The 21205-nt window shown below is 39.7% G+C and overlaps 1 protein-coding gene across 1 annotated transcript in view; it reads right to left on the minus strand.

The window, feature by feature from the left end:
• The window catches only part of PECR (peroxisomal trans-2-enoyl-CoA reductase), a 41650-nt gene that overhangs the window by 13444 nt on the left and 7001 nt on the right, over positions 1–21205 (minus strand). Inside the window, exons 2-5 of the mRNA XM_056111580.1 lie at positions 15732–15865; positions 14312–14477; positions 9268–9349; positions 3466–3562 (exon numbers count right to left, since the gene is read on the minus strand). Coding sequence (XP_055967555.1) covers positions 3466–3562; positions 9268–9349; positions 14312–14477; positions 15732–15865 — 479 coding nt within the window. The remainder of the gene's footprint in view (positions 1–3465; positions 3563–9267; positions 9350–14311; positions 14478–15731; positions 15866–21205) is intronic.

Genomic DNA, 21205 nt, shown 5'->3' on the forward strand with positions numbered 1-21205 from the left:
CTCCCCTCCTGGGAGGATCCTCCAAACACCCTCCATTTGGTGCTCCCTTCTCTATCTGAACTGTCCTTTCCCCTAAATACCCGGCTGGCCTCTAAGCTATGGAGTAATCCTCCTGGTGTTGATCTCAGCTATTCTTGGGTATTAATCTCATATTTTGTTATTTTATATCCCCCAGATGAATGCAATCTTTCTGTCTATCCCTCTCTTTCTGACTCATTTCGCTTAGCATGATACTTTCCATATTGTACCACTTGTATGTAAAGTTCATGACTTCATCTTTTCTAAGAGCTACATAGTACTCCATTGTGTAGATGTACTTAAGTTTCTTTAACCAGTCATCTGTTCTTGGGCACTCAGGTTTCTTCCAGTTTCTGGCTACTGTAAAGAGTGCTGCAATGAACAAACAGGTGCAGATGTCACTTCGACTACACATTTTTGCCTCTCTGGGATATATTCCCAGGAGTGGTATCACTGGGTCAAATGGGAGCTCAATTTCTAATTTTTTGAGGAACGTCCATACTGTTTTCCAAAAGGGCTGAACCAGTCGGCATTCCCACCAACAGTGAAGGAGTGTCCCTTTCTCGCCACATCCGTGCCAGCAACGGTTGCTTTTGTTCTTTTGAATGTGGGCCAGTCTCTGAGGTGTGAGATGGTATCTCATTGTGGTTTTGATCTGTATCTCCCTGATAATTAATGATGTAGAGCATTTTCTCATGTGTTTTTTTGCCATTTGGATTTCTTCTTTGAGAAAGTTTCTGTTCATTTCATTGCCCCATTTTTGGATGGGGTTGGATGTTTTCTTCTTGTGGAGTTCAACCAGTATTTTGTATATCCTTGATATCAACCCCTTGTCAGATGTGTATTCGGCGAATATTCTTTCCCATTCTGTAGACTGTCTTTGTATTTTGGTCACTGTTTCTTTGGAGGTGCAGAAGCTTCTTAGTTTAGGATAGTCCCATTTATCTATCTCTGTTTTCACTTGCTCAGCCAATGGCGTGGCATCTTTGAAAATACCATTAGCCTCAATGTCATGGAGGGTTTTGCCAACTTTGTCTTCAATGTACCTTATGGTTTCTGGTCTGATGTTGAGGTCTTTAATCCATTTTGATCTTACTTTTGTACATGGTGTTAGGCAGAGTTCTGAGCCCATTTTTTTGCATGTAGCCGTCCAGTGATGCCAGCACAATTTGTTAAAGAGGCTTTCCTTACTCCACTTCACATTTCTTGCACCTTTGTCAAAGATTAGATGATCATATGATTGAGGGCATCATTTTGTTCTTAAACCAAGTTGTAGAAAGCAAATCATTTCACAACGCTGTTTCAGCATGTCTGATTGGGGGTCGTAAACTCTAAACAATAATTGTGCATCTTCTATCGAAACAATGTATCTAGTCAAAGTAGACAGAGTATTAACTAGAACTCATCTGCCTCACAGGAATTGGGAGGGGTGGGAGGTGGGGTTCTATTGGGGTTCCCGGTTAAAAATAAGTATTGGTAAAGGGAAATGTGTTTGATATTTACATGACTGAGACCTAAACCCGAAAGCTCTGTAACTTTTCCCACAGTGATTCAATAAAGAAATAAATTATAAAAAAATAAATAAATAAAAAATAAATCTTGTGACTGTCTTAGTATGATATGGGTTATATAACATCAGCAATGAGACCAGAAATGACCTGAAATTTTTGGCTAGAAGAATAAAATTTGGTGGTATGGGGGGATGGGCGGTGGGAGGGATACTGGGATCAGTGGTGGTGGAGAATGGGCACTGGTGGAGGGATGGGTGTTTGATCATTGTATAACTGAAACCCAAGCACAAAAATTTGTAAGTCTACAACTGTACCTCATGGTGTTTCACTAATAAAAATTTAAAAAAATAATAAAATTTGTTAGATATGAAACATTTCCATTAGCTTATAAAAACCAGTTGATGTTTTGTTACCATTGGGCAAGCATGGATTGCAATGCTTATAAATATTAGAGGTAGATCCAAAGATCAACTCCACAAATGAGGAGTTTCTGAAAAGGGGATGATTAGCACCATTGTAAGCACCATTGTAAGCACACATTAGAAACTACATCTTGGGCCTCAGGAATCTCTTCTAACCTTTCACTCTGTGTTGCCTCCCTATTCTGGTAAAGTATGTGTTTGATGTTTAACCAGGTTCAGCTCTGGATAGAGAGAGCAGGATAGATAGAACCAGAGAACCTCTGAAGGGATTCCTGAAGCTTCTTCCTCTTACCCAAGAACTCCTTTTGTCCCCATGGAGGAACAAACAGGCACTCTGAGAAGACTGCTGAAGTTTATCAGACTCCATTCTGCCACAGACCCCACAATTTTCTTCTCTCTCTCCCAACCTGCCCTATATTAAAAAAAAAAAACTACCCCCCAATGTGAAAGCAAGATGGTCCTTTGGGACAAGTACAACATCTTCTAGGGTTGCCAAGCCCTGAATAAACCTGTTTTTCTCAAATGAAGTCTAATCTCTTGTATAATAGACTTCAAATGGCAAATGCTGAAACTGGATTTGGTAATGACATTATAAAAGACATTTGGCTGAGTTTTGCAAGATGAGGTATTTCATTTAATGTCTTTTTTGGAGTACCTAGCTATTATGTAATACTCAAGCAAGCTTAAACTATATAAAAAATGAAATATAAAAATGCATACAGAGAGAAAATTTTTGTTTTGGATTTAAACATACAATGATTTCCTCTATAATAGTCGATATATATATATCAGATATATTTTCTTGACTCAGATATAATTCTCAACTGAGAATTCCAATTAAACTTCCAAGAATTTTGACCTGAAGTTTCTTCTCCCAGTGAGGGATTTATGATATAACAAGAAACAACACAATAATCTGGATGAATTTATTGTTTAAAGCAGTAGTTTACAGGGGCTGGAGCCATAACACAGCGGGTAGGGCGTTTGCCTTGCATGTGGCGGACCCGGGTTCTATTCCCAACATCCTATATGGTCCCCTGAGCACCACCAGGAATAATTCCTGAGTGCAAATCAGGAGTAACCCCTGTGCATCGCCAGGTGTGACCCAAAAACAAAACAGAACAAAAAAAAAAGACAAAAAAAATAAAATTGGTTTTTAAAAAAATAAAAATAAAGAGGTAGTTTACAATCTTCACCATGCAGTTGAATTTTCTTGGTGTTTTTCAAACTACAGATTCCTGGAAAACATAGTTGGGAGTAAACCTATATGTCACTATTTTTAAGTAACTTTTCACAGATACTTCTAATGTACAGCTGAAAGTGAGAATCACTGGTCTGATTTAACCTTCTTGAGAATCTGGTTGCAAATCAAAGAGTATTTCCCCAATACAAAAAGCTTTTCTACATTTCAGAAGTTAACCTTGTCCCATTTATAGGGGCATTAAAGAACTCATCTACAATGCAAGTATAATTGGAGGCACACAGAAATATATTCAGAGCAAACCTTTACTTACCGGGGCAACACAGTTGATTCTCACTCCACTGCTAGCCCATTCAATAGCTAAGGTTTTGGTGAGGTTGTAGATACCTTCTCTGGCAGCTCCAGTGTGTCTTGCAAAGACAAAATATACACATTATAATCCCATTCTGTCAAATAATCTTCTTAGTATCTAAACTAACAAGTGTGCTAATGAGCTGTCAGACCCTCACAAGAGTTCAGTCTTCATATAGGTCTGTGTCTTTCCAAGTCTGCCCCTCCATTGAAAAAGAACCAGATTTTCCAATAGTAAACACAGCTAGCTGAAAATCTAACAAATCTACTGTGAACAAGTCCCCAGAAGATGCCCCTAAATACCATGAACATAAGAGGAATACTTTGAAGAGCTTTTTGATTATGGAGGGAAACAAACGGACAATGGTCACAAGCATGGTTGCTTTTTCCATCAATTTTAAATAACAATGGATGTGAAAGATATCTAACAGCTAGAAATTTTATCAAAAGGATTTCTAGACGTAACAAAATTAAAATAAATTTTAACATATTTTTACACAGGGGTTCAAAATATGTAGACATACATCCACATGGGTTCCCATGCAGAAGATATAGATGGAGATAATGGCTTAGACATTTTTATCTACAATGTCCAAAGAACCAAAAAAAAAACTCGTGATATGGGGCTGTATACAAGAGTTTAAGCCCTGTCTGTCACTATCTAGACTAAGGAGACCTCTGGATCAACAATGCATTGGATATGATTCCATTTTACTATTTTATTTTAAATTAATTTTTATTAAAAACACCGTGATTTACAAAGTTGTTCATTCTGTAGTTGTTTCTGGCATTTATTGTTCCAACGTCCAGCGTGACCTACCCTCCACCAATATCCCCAGTTTCCCTCCCAATATTAACCTACCCTTTAGGCACATAACAAATTTACTTTATATTGCTTGTTCCATCTAAACTTTAAGAAATGGCAAAAAACCCTGCACCCCAAAAGAGCCCTGGGAGCCAAAAACCTCCAGAACTCAATCGCTGCCATATACACGGTCAATCTCCACAGGCTTAAAGAGCCTCATCCATGAGTGATTCTACTAAAAATCCCAGGTATGAGGGATTTGTGACTGAAATCTCTAGGCATGCACTGAGTCAGGAATGAGCAAATCTCCCCTCTCCTCCTCCCCCCTCCTCCCCCTCCCCCCCCTCCGTGTCCTGTGCTTCTGGCAGCCTGGTAGTCATACCCACAAACTGCCTCTGGCACAATAGCTCATTAACGGCCATGATCCAGAGACTCAAAATAAATCTCTCGGAAGGGAGCAACACAGAGCAACACCCTGGACCCCAAGTTAAGAAAAAATTAATTTCACCATCCAGTTAAAAAAAATTAAACTAAACTCAGCTGTATAACCATATTTAAAATTTTTAGAATTCCTGAATTTTAAATGACATCTCATACTCTACACCACTGATGTACCAAGAGTAAAGTAAAGTAAAGTAAAGGCCCTCCCATTGATCATCGATTTGCTTGAGCAGGCCCAGTAACGTCTCCATTGGAGACTTTGTTGTTACTGTGTCTGGCATATTGAATACGTCACAGGGAGCTTGCCAGGCTCTGCCGTGCAGGCGAGATACTCTCGGTAGCTTGCCGGGCTCTCCAAGAGGGGCGCAGGAATCGAACTCGGGTCGGCCATGTTGGCTGCGTGCAAGGCAAACGCCCTACCGCTGTGCTATCGCTCCAACCCGTAACAAGAGTAGCATACCACATTTGATGGGATATAAAGTTGAAGGCAACCAATCTCAACAAATATATATATATATATATATATATATATATATATATATATAGCACAGTGGTAGGGCATTTGCCTTGCGTGCAGCCAGCCCGGCCGAGTCGGGTTCTATTCCTCCACCCCTCTCGGAGAGCCCGGCAAGCTATCGAGAGTATCTTGCCCGCACGGCAAAGCCTGGCAAGCTACCCGTGACGTATTCGATATGCCAAACACAATAACAAGTCTCAAAATGGAGATGTTACTGGGCCCACTCGAGCAAATTGATGAACAATAGAAGGACAGTGACAGTATATTGCTTGTTATGAATCACCTGCTATACAAAATAAATTATTTAGATCCTGCTTTGGGGGTAGGTTTTGGGACTCAGGATGGAAACACTCAAAATATGGTGGTGGGAAGGTATAATGGTGGTAGTATTGGTGTTGGGATATTAATGTAATAAATTTTTGTGAACAATTTTATAAAAATAAAATAAATTTTTTTAAAAAAAGAAATGGCAAAAGAATGGTCAGAAAATAAATCAGTGAGAGTCAATTTGTGATTACTATATGATTCTGACCTATGTGGAAAAGGAAATTAAGACCATTTAATACAATATAATAAAATGCCTACAATTCTGACCTAGAAATTAATCTGCTGAAAAATGCAGATATGCAGGTTTTGTGACTGATATCTCCAGGTTTTTCTTGGCACCAAGAAGGGCTACCTCCCCCTACCTCCTAGTACTTTTGGAAGCCCCAGCAGTCACATACACACAACAAAGTCAATATCCAGTTAAAAATTTAACTCCAGGTATCCCTTTAACTCCAGGCCCTTTAAAAATTCTGGGCCTCCTGGAGCACTGACATCTCAATCTCGGTAGAAGCACATCAGATTGGATGGGATGTAATGCAGAAGGCAACTAATCTCAATTAACATTTGACCATTTTAACTACAGGTCCCACATTCAATCGTTGTCTAAGGAGGCCTATTTCTGCATCAGATGTGATTTAAACCTCATGCAACTTGTGCAGTTACAGCTAATAATCTTTAACGGCTGTCACTTTGCTTCATATCCTTACTAAAACTTATCAATAGGTGGTAAAATGGTATACAATTCTGTGTCTTTTTCATGGCACTAACAAATGTTTTAAGTACTGCTATGACTTGGGCTCCTTTATGTTGGTTTCTTGCACTTTGAATTATTTTTTTGAAATTCATCTGTTTCACTGCTTGAATCAACAAGCCATTCCTTCCTATTCCTGAGTTCATTATACACACATCAATATGTTTATTCATTCACTCACTGATGACCTTTTGGATAATGACCTGGACTCCATGGGAGATGTGAGTTGCTTTTTGGCTGATCTCTTCATGATGACCCAAGGAAGTTTAGACTCCCTTGGCCAGGCTGTAATGAAAACTAGAGTACCCTTAAAGGACACTGAGAAAAAAATGACTAGGCATCCATAGAGAAATGTGTGAAGACAGCAATACAGTTTAAATACACACACAAGCTACTTAGATACTATTGAAGCCAATAGATTATTCTCTGAGAATTCCATTTCTTGTCCATCATACCCAATGTTGACAACACATACCTAGGTGAGGCCGTGGGTAGCAGGTAACAAAAAGTAAGAGAGTGCAAAGTAGGAAGAACTGAATTTACCTTTACTATTTACCCTTAACCCACAAATCCTCTGCCATCATGTGCTCTAAAGAAATATCTCCACAAATAGAAACCACGTGTACAATGTTATGTAATGTAGAATTATACGCAATAGAAAATGTGTAAGTATTATAAATGTCTTTCAAATTTGAGACAATGTGAGCATTTGGAAAAATAATTTGAAAAGAAATCTGTGAATCCAAGGTGGCATGCAAAAAGGAATAGTAATAATAATAATAATAATAATAATGATAAATGATAAAAAATAGACAAAAAGAAAAGTTGCTTCAAGTAATATCAGGGACCAGAGTGATAGTACAGTAGGTAGGGCACATCTTTATATGTGAATGACCCAGGTTAAATTCTCGGCACCCCACCACTACCTGAACATCACTGAATATGGCTCAAAAAAAAAAAAAGGCGTGTGTGTGTGTGGGGGGGAATGAAGACTATCTGCTACCACATACAGAAACAATGATGATACAAGAAATACAATTTTCATACCACCATTGTAATAAACTATTAATGTGAGGGTCAAAAATTGTTGCTAAATCATGAGAGGAAATAGAACATTCAAATAGCACCTTGATATTATTTACTAATTTAAAAATAGTTAACATCTAATTAGTTAAGAGGTTACTTCCGGGATCAAAGGGTATAAAATTATGAATGTCTATCTTCTACAGTTTTTAATATAAACACTTGTATACATTATTTTTATTACACTAGATCTCCATTAAAATATTTTAAATTTTAATTAAAAAGAGAAGGAATCAACGTTTACATAATACATTAAAGAATCAACAAAACTAAATATTTTTTTCTCTTTTTGGGTCACACCCGGAAATGCACAGGGGTTACTCCTGGCTCTGCACTCAGAAATTACTCCTGGCGATGCTCAGGGGACAATAAGGGATGCTGGAAATCCAACCCAGGTCGGCCACATGCAAGGCAAATGCCCTACCTGCTGTGGTATCACTCCACCCCAAAACTAAATTTTTTGACCAGACTTATTTTTGTGGGGTGAAGGTTTGGGTCACCTCCAGTGGTGCTCAGATGTTACAGCTGGATCAGTGTTGGGGTGGCTCCTGACATTGCTCTGGGGACCTCTGGTGCTTAGGATCAAATCCAGGCATCCTGCAATCAAAGCATGTGCTCAGCCCACTGGCCTATCTCTCTAGACCTAAACCCAACTTTTTAATAGCTAAGCTTGTTAATAGCTAAGCAAATGTTTTTCTACATTCTATTTCAATGGCCCCTTACACCAGGAGAAAACAATTTACTGAATCAACAGGATGAACTAGTTCATTGTCTTTCTTTCTTAAAATAAAAACAATTTCCATAGCTTAGAAGCCGGCCTCACCTGCTGGGGGAAAAGGCAGCTCAGATAGAAAAGGGACCACCAAGTAAAGGGTGCTAGGAGGGCCCACTCGGGATGGGAGATGCGGGCTGAAAGTAGACTATAGACCGAACATGAAGGCCACTTAATACTTCTACTGCAAACCACAATACCCAAAAGGAGAGAGAGAGCAAAAGGGAATGCCCTGCCACAGAGGTGGGATCCGGTTGAGGGGACGGGGTGGGGGTGGTAGAAGGGATGCTAGGACCACTGGTAGTGGAAAATGGGCCCTGGTAGAGGGATTGGTACTTGACCATTGTATGATGAAATGCAAGCATGAAAGTTTTTAAGTCTGTAACTGTACCTCATGGTGATTCACTAATAAAAAATTTTAAAAAAACAATTTCCAATATACATAGATATAATATATATATATATATATATAAATTATTTTCCCTTGGAGCCACAGAAAGCACATACATTGTTACTGAGCTATACCCCCAGCCACACATTGTCAAAATTTATCAGAATCAGAAACAAAGATAAAAAAAATGTGCAGAATTTTATTATGGAGTCATAATTTAACAGTTCTATCTAAACTCAAATAGGTATATTCAAATATAAATAAGCATATATAGTTTCACTTCTATACCTTACCAAAAAAGAGAATAATGAAAAACAATGATCCATTTAGTAACACCTGGATTTGAACCATGGGATAAAAATACAGAGATATTCTGCAAAATTTGAATTACTGAAATGCAAAAAAAAAAATTGAGCATCAGTATGCCCCATATAATACTTAAAACATACAGCACAACAGAATTACTTAAGTGTCCTGTTCTCATTTTGCTGTTATCAATTGAGTAACCCTAATATGAGTGGGAATATTTTAGAAGAACTAAAGTTCAATAAAGTGAAATGCTAGGTACTGATATTCTAAACTCATTAAAAGGATCACCTAACTTAAGGCTTTTTTTTTCTTTATTCAGCTAACAATTCAAAGGATACTGGGGGGGGGGGGCAAATAAAAATGCTTACGCAGCTCCTGGAAATCCGTTTTTAGTCAGGACAACGATGTTGACAATTGACCCTCCATGCTCCTTCATCCAGGATTTGTAAACTGTAGGATACAGACAAAGAACCCTATTAATCCCTAATCATTTTCCCAGTCCCTGTTCCAGCATGCTGCTTATTAGTAATTTTTCTGTCTACAGTTTGTTTTGAGGAGGGGGCTCCCAAACAGAGCTTAGGATCAAAGGGAGCAGCCTGGTATTCTGGTCAAACCAGGCTGGGGATATGGTGATGCTCAGGTCTATGGCACAGTGCTAGTGGGTAGGGGATGGGGCCGGGGAGGGAGCACCAGAACCACCCTGGCAGTGCCCGGTTTATATCATGTGATGCTCAGGGTCAAGTGGTATCAGGGATCAAACCAGTCTCGCATGTACCCTAACACCAGCCCTATTTTTCCTTTCTATAAAAATCCCAATTGGACAATTTACATACCATAAAATTCAAGAATTCTACACTTACTTTTTTTGTTTGTTTGTTTTTTGGGCCACACCTGGCAATGCACAGAGGTTACTCCTGGCTCTGCACTCAGGAATTACTCCTGGCGGTGCTCAGGGGACCATATGGGATGATGGGAATCGAACTTGGGTCGGCCGCATGCAAGGCAAACGCCCTACCTGCTGTGCTATTGCTCCAGCCCCCTACACTTACATTTTAAATATATTTTTTAAATAAGAATTTGTGTAACCATCATTTATCCAGTTTTGGAATCTTTCTACTACCCCAGAGGGTTTTTATTTTTGTTTTATTTGCAAATAAAAAATTATTTTTTTGTCTATTTATAGCTCGATCCTTTCCAGGAATACTGATCTATTTTCTACTTCTATAGATGTGCCTTTGCTAAATACTTCACACACAGGGAATTATACAAGGGGCTGGAGCAATAGTACAGCATGAGTTTGTTTTTAACCTCTCCTTTGTGCTCTCCCCCACCCAATCTGTTAGTCACATATATCCCCAAAACAGACCCTGTAACTTGCAAAGTCAAATTCTTCTGAGGGCTCTGGATTTTGTGTATGTAAGTGAAGTAATGCTTTTCTTTTTCCTTTATGCCCTTTGCATGGTTTTTTGGAGATCAATATCCTTTTTGTTTAGACACAGGAAGACAGTTAATGCTATGTTTTTGTAACATGGGAACTAAATGACTCTGAATAATATTTACCCCTGGGCATCCATCATAATTACTTAAACCTCAGTTGCCCTACTCCCTAACACTCCCAAGAGGAGGGTACTGGCAAGGGACTTGGATGCACCCAGGGCAAGCTGTAAGCTACCCTGGCATCAAAAAGGAATAGGCAAAGTGCCATAAGAAGTAGAAGAAGTTAAAAGCAAGGAAGAAACTGACATGACCCAACAAGGATGTTATTGAATAAGGACCCTGCTGGGATTAGGAAAGACTAACCTGGCCTGAGGACTATAGTCTGGGATATATAGCAAGAAGTCCCCAGGAAGTCACCCTTTAAGCTTAATATTATCTCCTACAGTGTCCATACAAAATGACTAGAAATATTATTAAGTATTAAAGTTAAGATGACTGTCTAAATGTATTCCTAGCTAAGGAAATGAGAAAGCCTAAGTCCTTAGATGAAATTCCACCCTTGGGTGGATCTCCTAACAGGAATCTAGAGAGCTTAGCACTACATGAGGTCCTGTCCTCGAGTAAATATTCTAGAAGAACTTCCTCTGAAGGAAGGGCTTTATATCTGTTCATTGTTTATGATAATTTTCAACCACACCTATATGTAATTGCTCCCCCCACAACCCTTCATGATTTCTCTGTAACTAACACTGTGAGACTTAAATAAAGGGCCACTGATTACCAACCAGACTGTGGCCCCTGTTCCTTTGTTCATCTGTCTCTGTCAGCTGGCCAAGAGGTGGTGATTCAACCCAAACAGACCAAGGGGACCCATGGGTCACCGCTGACGGTGACAATTCTTATATACAAAGAATGAATCAGAAGAGAAAAGGATCAAGGAGTGAATCCCATTTAAAATAGTATCCAAAAACATCAAGTACCTAGGAGTCAACTTGACAAAAGAGTTAACAAAACAAAAACTACATCAGGAGAACTTTAAATCACTGAATAAAGAGATAGAAGAAGGCCTTAGGAAATGAAAAAAAAATCCTATGTTCATGGAGTGAAAGAATCAATATTATTAAAATGTCTATCCTACCTACCTAAACTACTATATAGATTCAATGCAATCCCCATCCAAATTCAAACAACATTTATCCAGAACGTAGAAAAGTCAAAAATAAAATTTGTATGGAATCAGAAAAAAATCAAAAATAGCCAAAATGACACAGAAAAATAAGAAATTGAGAGCTATTTCATTACACAATTTGGAAGTGTATTATAAAGCTAGAGTGATCAAAACTGAATGGTACTGGAATAAAGATACACCCTCTGATCAATGGTTCAAAATTGAATGGCCTAAGAAAAAACCCCATATATATGTGCAGTTAATTTTCGATAAAGGAACTGAGAACATGAAAGGGAGTAAATATAGCCCCTTCAACAAATGGTGCTTGGGAAACTAAATAGCTATGTGTAAGAAACTAAAAAACCCAGCTCCCAGACATCTTATTATCTCATTCCTACTTTGAACAAACTGGCAGGCTACTAAATGTAACCTGCCCACACGGCACAGTCTGGCAAACTCCCCGTGGCGTACCCAATATGCCAAATACCAGTAACAATGATGGGTCTCATTCTCCTAAACCTGAAAGAGCCTTGAATACGGCACTTTAAAAAAAAATCTCAGGGCTAGGAGGAAGGAGACGTCACTGGGGCCTGCTTGAGGCAATCAACGAACAATAGGATGGTCGTGATCGTGAAGAAACTAAATCTGGATTCATATTTTCCACCTCACACAAAAAATCAATTCAAAGTGGATCAAAGATCTGGAGATCTGACCAGAAACTATAAAGCACTTTGAGGAAATATAGGTAGAACGTTTCAAGATTTGACACTCAAAGGTGTCTTCAATGATCTGATACCACTAACAAAGGCAACACAATCAAAAATAAACAAATGGGACTACCGTAACATTAAAAAGATTCTGCATGGCAAGAGAAAGATGAGTAAGACTAAAGGACAGCTGAGTGGGGAAAATATTTGCATTCAATGGCAACAGATAAAGGTTTGAGATGCAAGATATATAAAGTACACACAAAGAGCAACCAAAAAAATTTCCAAAACCTTATCAAAAAATGGGAAGAGGAAATGGATAGACACTTCTCAGAGGAAAACAGTAGGCACATGGAAAACTGCTCAGCATCACTAATAAACAGAAAAAAAACAAATCAAGATGACAATGAGATATCATCTCACACCAGTGAGAATGGCACAAAAATAGTAAGAACAATCTGTGTTGCTGAGGATGTGGTGAAAAGGAATTCTCATCCCCTACTGCTGGGAATGCTGATTGCTACAATCCTTGTGGAAAACTGTACAGAAAATTCTCAGTAAACTTAGAATTGAACTGCCATTCGACCCAGAAGTTCCACTGTTGGGCATCTACCCCCAGGATATAAAAACATTCAAAAGAACATATGCACACCATTATTCATTGCTGCACTCAGTACAATCGCTAAGATATGGAATCGACTTAATATCCAACAACAGATGAATGGATTATGAAGATGCAGTATATACACACAATGAAATATTATGCAGCTGCAAGGAATGATGAAACTTTGCCATTTGTAGCAAAGCGTTTGGAACTGGAAAATGACATGTTGGGTGAAGTAAGCCAGAAGAAGACAAACAGAGGATGAACCTCACTGACCTGGGGTATATAGGATACTGGATGAGGAAATGTTATTGTCATCAAAGGGTGAGGCTTGGATCACCCTTGACTTCAGTGTTTAGAGAGGAGAAAGAGAGAAGGAAAGAAATCAAGGTTGGGAAGAAGAGAATGGGTGAACAGGCATCAGGGCTTCATTTATACCAGTGATACGAGTGAAGGGTATAGCCATATATCCAAAACATAGCCTCAGCAAAACGGAAGACATGAGTTTCAGTGCAACCACTGAAACTTTGTAATGTACCTGTCAAGTTGACAGGAAGGGATAGGGTGGGGGTTGGGGTGGGGAGGGACTATGGGAACACTGGTGAAGGGAAGTTGACACTGGCAGCAGAACCGGTGTTGAAATATATACCTAAAACTCAACTACGAATAACTCTATATATCACAGTACTTTAATTAAAAGACAAGAATATGGACTGATATTCTGCCATAACATCTGGTTGAATTAAGAGGTTCCAAGAGTTGATATAGGTCTTTCAAACAAAATTATTATTGAAGTTCTCTTGAACTTTATGAGCATAATTTATAACTGTATGGCTATATCTCTATATATTCTTAAATTTTTCCTTCACAGTATTCTCACACAGTAAAATTAAAAGTTCAACAGAATCCAGTCTGCAGGTATTGCTCAATTTCTATTCATAAATGTATCAGTTTTCTCTCTCTCTCTCCCTCTCCCTTTCTCTCTGCTCTCTTTCGCTCACTCCCCCTATCACATCTCTCAAAATATTTTTCAATAAAAACAATTTTGTTTCACAGAAGAGTATCAATTTACATTCCTATGATGCAGATGAGTAAATCGGACAAGAAAATGGCTATATATTTGAAGCAAAGTTCTCTTTCAGAATTCCCTTATGGTCAGGCTATAGAGACAATATACAAAGTAGGGTGCTTACCTTATGGGCTCACAACTCAGGTTCAGTTTTCTGAACCCCATAGGGTTCCCCATGCCCTGCCCTGCTCAGTAAGTCCTAAGCACCACTGGTGTGGCCACCCAACACATACCAGAAAAAAACGAAAAGAAAATTCTCTATTATTTTTACTTATTTGTTATTATTTCCCTAAGTGTCTGGGATCAAACCTAGGTCTCATGCATACAATGCATATACTTTACCTTTCAGCCACATCCCTGGCTCTTGGCTTCTCTATGACCTGGGAAAAAACCTTCAATTCCATTTGTGTCTATAGGTTATACTTGCCTGCTTTGCACATGTAAAAGGTGCCTGTCAGATTGGTTTCAATCACAGCATTCCATCCTTTGGAACTGATGTTTTCGGCGGGAGACATGAACTGGCCTCCTCCATTGTTTACCAAGAAATCAATCCTACCATGAATATCTAAAGTAGATTTGATCAAATTATTCACCTAAAGAGAAATAGTAACAGCAAACTCATTAATAACCTACCTTCTCACTTGGACCAAAGGCTTGCTCTAGAAGATTCTCAACTTGCAGCCTCTCACACTGCACTATCAATCAGAGTCCCCCAATGTCTCGAGATCATATTAAAGTTGTCACTGGGATAAAACGATTTCTCCAAAGGCCTGGAGAACTCTGGAGTAAAGCAGGGGTCCATTGTGGTACTAATGTGTAAGCTACCAATCCAGAATAATGGAGCACGATAGAATCAGGTTAAATGTAGCAGTAAGAATTTTTTTTTTACCACAACACCCAATAAAAGAGAGAGAACAAAAGGGAATTCCTTGCCACAGAGGCAGGGTGGGATGGGGGGATGGGGGGTGGGAGGGATACTGGGATCTGCGGTGGTGGGAAATGGGCACTGGTGGAGGGATGGATATTTTACCATTGTATAATTGAAACTCAAGCACAAAAATTTGTAAGTCTACAACTGTACCTCATGATGTCTCACTAATAAAAATTTAAAAATATATATATAGTAGTGGGAAGGTGTAATGGTGGTGGGATTGGTGTTTGAATATTAAATGTATTCAAATATTATGAACTACTTTATATAAAATAAAAAATTATTTTTAAAAAATAATTTTTTTTTTTTTGCTTTTTGGGTCACACCCTGCGATGCACAGGGGTTACTCCTGGCTTAGCACTCAGGAATTACTCCGCCAGTGCTCAGGAGACCATATGGGATGCTGGGAATTGAACCCGGGTTGGCCGCATGGAAGGCAAACGCCCTACCTGCTGTATTATCGCTTCAGCCCCAGCAGTAAGAATTATTTAAATGGCAAATAACCTGAAAGGCAGTCAGTCCCAAGTTGCAAACACATCCAGGCTTCTCCTTGCTTCCCTATCCTGATTCTCTACCTCTTCTGAATTTACCAGGTCAATAGATCACTAAGGGAAACATATTTCCACACAGACACCTCTATGAGCTATTAATAAAGACCCAGGGCCAGAGAGAGTGAACAGTGGGGAAGGCACCGACCTTGCACGTGGCCAACTGAGGTTCGATCCCCAACACCAAATATGGTCGCATCAGCCCTGAAAGGAGGGATCCCTGAGCACATGGCCAGGAGTAAGCCGTGAGTACAGCTGGATGTGACCCCAAAATAAAACAAACACCAAAACACAGTCAGGCAAAGGAGACTCCCCCATTGCAAATTAAAATGAATGAGTTAAAAATCTCTTGGCTTTACGCGTCTTACCTCCTCTTCTTTACGGATGTTGCATTGCAGAGGAGTGACTTGAACCTGGCTATTGGCAGGTAGGTTGGCCTTCATTTCATCTGCAGCAGATTTTAATCTCTCCAATTTACGGGATGCGATGACCACATTACACCCTGAGAGAAAATGGTCAAAGAACAAGTTAGTATGGTTAATATGCTTTTGCTGGTTTTACAAATTCCAAATTTTAGTATTAGAAAATATTTCACGTAAAAACTGCTTCCATAAGTGAAATGAGTCAGAAAGAGAGGGACAGACATAGAAAGATTGCATTCATCTGGGGAATATAAAATAACAAAAATAGGAGACCAACATCCTAGAATAGTCGAGATAAGTTACAGGAGGTTTACTCCATGGCTTGAAGGCCAGCCACACATGCTATGGGAAAGGGCAGCTCAGACAGAGAAGGGAACACCAAGCAAAGAGTGCTGAGAGGATTCTCCCAGGATGGGAGATGCATGCTGAAAGTAGACTATAGACCGAACATGTTTGCCACCCAATGCCTCTTTTGCAAACCTTAGCAACCAAAAGGAAAGAAAGAACAAAAGAGAATGCCCTGCCACAGAGGCGGGATGGGATGGAGGTATGGGAGGGGTGGGAGGGTTACTGGGACCACTGGTGGTGGAGAATGGGCACTGGTGGGGGGAATGGATACTCGATCATTGTATGACCAAACCCATGTACAAATACTTGTAAGGTCAACAACTGCACCACATGGTGTTTCACTAATAAAAAAATTTTTTAAAAAGTGTTTGGGGGAAAATATGACTACAGAAAAATGTCTAATTTATGCTTGAGCAAAACCATAAAACTGTTATTCATGGAAAGGACAGACCCATAAGAAATTAATATCTGGTTTTGGATACTTACTGTTTCCTTTCCAATAAAATAGATGCTCCCCCCGCTCCCCACCCCCCCCCCCCCGGCAAAAAACAACTGCTTCCAGCCATGTTGGAGTCAAAAGAACTGAACTCACCCACCAGATCAAAACTACTTAAAGAAAAAAATATTCATAGAAAACTGTGGCTATTCCATCATTGGCCAGCAAGAAGCATAGGCTAGAGGTCCCAGAGAGCAGAAATACACATCAGAGGATTCAGAGATTAGCCTAGCTTGTATGTAGCCTCAGAAAGAGCTTCCTGTCTGCAGCAGAGGGAGGAGGAACCCATTCAGAAGCAAGTGGTTTTCTGGATGGTAGAGGCAAAGATGGGAGTGTAGAGAGGCCAATAACACAGGACAGAGAATAAAGGGAGTGACAGAGGGATTTCTAGAGATCCGCAGAGTTGCCTCAAATTTTCAACTGAAATGCGATCAGTACTTGTGGGTAAGGAAAGGATCTGAGAATGGAAAAAGAATCACTCAAAATGAGTCCTGGGAATGAACTCTGGTGCTCACAGAACACTGGATTACCCGCTCCCCTATGACAGCCTTTTATGACACATTAGATAAATATTCAGATGGGTGTCAGGAAATATGAGCCCTTGAATAAAAGCTGCTCAGGTCAACAGTGAACTCAAAGCAAGCCTTTTTGTAAAGTATAAAACGGTTTCCAAGTAATTTAACTTCATTCCAGAGTATAGCTCAAGAATATTTATCTGAGTGCTGGAGCAATAGTACAGCCAGTCGGCACTTGCCTTGTGCTCAATTAATCCATTCAATTACCACACCCCATGTGGTCCCCCAAGTCCAGCCAGGAGTGATCCTTGAATGCAAAGCCAAGAGTTGATCCAAGGCACCACCAGCTGTGGCCCCCAAACAACAACAACAACAACAACAACAAAATTACAGTCCTCCAAACTGCTAGGAGCATCTCATCAGGATTCTCAACAGAAAGAATTTCCCAGTTACACTTAGTATGGCCCCACCCTCCCCACCCTACCCCACCTCAAAATAAAATGAAAATGACCTGCATTATGTAAGGCATGCAAACAAATAGGAAAGTCATTTTTTTAAAGGCTAAAAATTCACTATTGGGGTCAGAGCGATAGCACAGAGGGTAGGGCATTTGCCTTGCACATGGCTAACCTGGGTTCGATCCCCGGCATCCCATATGGTCCTCCAAGCACCACCAGGAGAAATTCCTGAGTGCAGAACCAGGAATAACCCCTGAGCATCGCTGGGTGTGACCAAAAAAAATCACTATTGATAAAACTAAATAAAGCAGTTTAACATGAAAAATGTTTAACAAAAAAAGAGAGAAAAGGAACAAAGAAGAGAGAAGACTTTTTTTTTTTTTAGGAACAACTGTGTTCGAGGGCTGGAGCAATAGCACAGGGGGTAGGGTATTTGCCTTGCATGAGGCCGACCCGGGTTCGATTCTTCCACCCCTCTTGGAGCGTCTGGCAAGCTACTGAGAGTATCTCGCCCCCACAGCAAAGCCTGGCAAGCTACCTGTTGAGTATTTGATATGCCAAAAAAAGTAACAACAAATCTCTCAATTTGTCATGAGACATTACTGGTGCCCACTCAAGCAAATCGATGAACAATGGGAGGACAGTGCTACAGTACTACTGTGTGCCAGAAAACAATGCAATACCTCTTCTCATACGAATGAGTGTGTGAGTGTGTCTGTGTGTGTGTGTATGTGTGTGTGTGTGTGTTCAGATAGGCGAGCCACAAAGGCAACAAGAGGAAGGAAAATTGTGAATCTAGGAATTTGACCTCCTTTGAAAATAACTTACCAAAATAATGACAAAATACAGACTTATGCACTCATATAATGGCTAAAGAATTCATTCAAGCATACCTTCACTGCAACAGGGTTAAAGGAAATCCTTCAAATAGAAAAACAATGATTCCAAGTGAAAGATAGTACTGAAAAAATGAAAGAGATTCAAAAATAATCATTATGAGCACATATAGATTTTCATCTCTCTATTTGATTCATTTTGTACATGTGCTTTTTGTCTTTTAGACCATACCTGGCTTTGCTCAGGACTGATCCTGGCTCTGTGCTCAGGGATCACTCCTGGCAGTGCTTGGTGAACCATAGGTGATGTCAGGGATCAAATTCAGGTTGACTACATACAAGGCAAGTGCCTTGCTCTCTGTATTATATCGCTGGCCCACATGCAACTCTCTTTAAAAGTAAGTTATAGCTTACAGTAAAAATGATGATAGTATATTGTAGGATTTGTAAAACATGTACAAATAAGATGTATAAGAACAAAAGCAGGGCTGGAGTGATAGCACAGTGGGTAAGGCATTTGCCTTGCATGTAGCTGACCCAGGTTCAATCCCCAGCATCCCATATGGTCCCCTGAGCACTGCCAGGAGTAATTCCTGAGTGCAGAGCCAGGAGTAGCCCCTGTGTATCGCCAGGTGTGACCCAAAAAGATAAAAATAAATAAGTTTTTTTTAAAAAAGAACAAAGGCATGATTGTCAAGAAGGGTTAAACAAAAGGCCTTGTTTGACTCAGCTCTAGTAGTTACTAATATCAGTTATCTTGGCTAAATGAAATAGCCCTAGCCTCCCAAGAGTAGCATGGCTCACATCTCCTTGTTATTGAATATGAACTCTACAAAGTCACATAAATACAAACTTCACAGCTAGCTCTTCCATTTACAAATATCTCCACGCAAATAACCAGGTACATCACGATCGGTGAGTGATTATTTCACTTCATTCAAATGGTTGCCACTGCACATTTGTAAAGTCAGAATTGAAGATGGAGTTCCAAGAGGGACTATGAGAATACTGACACTGCCACCAGGGGTTTCCTTAAGGAACACGACTGAACTGCATTTGGCACTCACACCTACCTTACTAAGCCTTATTAGTCCATGTTGTCTTACATCTTGGACATCCTAAGGAGAATGTTTCCTTCTTTTCATGTAAAAATACAGCAAGCAGGCTTACCTTTGGGACTAGGGGTAGGGGCCTAGGGAAATTCAAAGCAGAGAGACAAAGTGAAAAAAAAAATAATTCCATAATCATTTGAAGACGTAAATTAAACAACATTGATAATCACCACTACATCAATACCCCTCCCTTGCCAGAGAAAACCAAAAGTATTCCTTCAACATGCTCTTCTATCCCTGCCCTCACCCTAATGCAGCATTTAAACCCTTGATTGTACCGTATGTAACTCTGCTTCATTAACAATCTTCCCTGCTCACCACAATCCTTGGAATTCTGTCACCACTATAACTGTTGTATTAGTACACAGTTAACCTTCAAACAACACAATGTAGAATAAAGTTTTCAAAGACAAAGAATAAAATGTTTTTTTGTTTTTTTCTTTTCTTTTTGGGTCACACCAGGCGATGCACAGAGGTTACTCCTGGCTCTTCCATCAAGAATTACTCCTGGCATGGCAATGCTCGGGAGACCATATGAGATGCTGGGAATCGAACCCAGATCGGCCACGTGCAAGGCAATTGCCCTACCCGCTGTGCTATTGCTCCAACCCAAATAAAATGGTTTTTACTTGATCAGAACTATCTCTATCATACAGAACAGGATAGTCTCTGCATTTATAAATAAGATACTTTGAAAAACTATTCGTTTTTATTTATTTATTTATTGTTTGTTTGTTTGTTTGTTTGGGGGGCCACTACCAGCAATGCTCAGGACTTATTCATTATACTATGTACCCTGGCAAGCTTGAGGGGCCAAACAGCATGCTGGGAATCCAATCTGGGTTGGCTGCATCCAATGCAAATGTCCTACCTGCTACACTATCACTCTTGGCCTCCACTTCTGGAAATTCTAATGAACAATATGAAGTTCTGGCAATGCAATGTTCTTTGTTAAAAAGATTTACTCTGATTTCATTGGAAGTCATGGATAACTTTAAAAGAGAATTTAATTCATCAAACTTTATGCATAATTTTTCATAAAGCATAAGTTATACGCCTAAGAGAACACCGATTCACTATTTTCCTGTTTCTGGGAGGAATTTTTTTCCTATCAGGAGGGCAAAGAACTCAAATACACATGTCTAGCCAGAATCTAACTCTTAATGGACTTTCTGAGGTTATATCAGCCCATATATACTGAGATATATATATATATATCTATATATATAGATATATATAGATATATATATATCAATAAACCTCTAGGTAAGACTTGGCAAGTGTCTGGGTTTTCTCCTTGTCATAATGGTCTCTGCTAGGTTGCTCCCCCTTGAGGCCCCCTGTGCAGCTGCTGCTAACTAGCAGGAGAGGTTGGTGTCCCCGAATGGCTTCTTGGCTCCTGTTTCTGCCACCTGGATAGGTTGTCAATCTCTCCACGTGATATGTTTATGTGACTATGGCTTCCCAACACCATGGTGGTCTCTGCATAGGTAGAATTTTTCTTTCTTTTTCCCTGGGGTGGGGGCAAATGTGCATACCTGTGTGTGCTCAGGGTTTATTCCTGGCTCGGTACTCAGGAATCACGCCTGGCAGTCATAGGGACCAGATGCGGTGCCAGGAATTGAATAGAAGTTAGCTAGGTGCAATGTCTTATC

This window comes from Sorex fumeus, unplaced genomic scaffold (genome assembly GCF_029834395.1).
Source record: "Sorex fumeus unplaced genomic scaffold, SorFum_2.1 ptg000014l, whole genome shotgun sequence".
NCBI lineage: Eukaryota > Metazoa > Chordata > Mammalia > Eulipotyphla > Soricidae > Sorex > Sorex fumeus.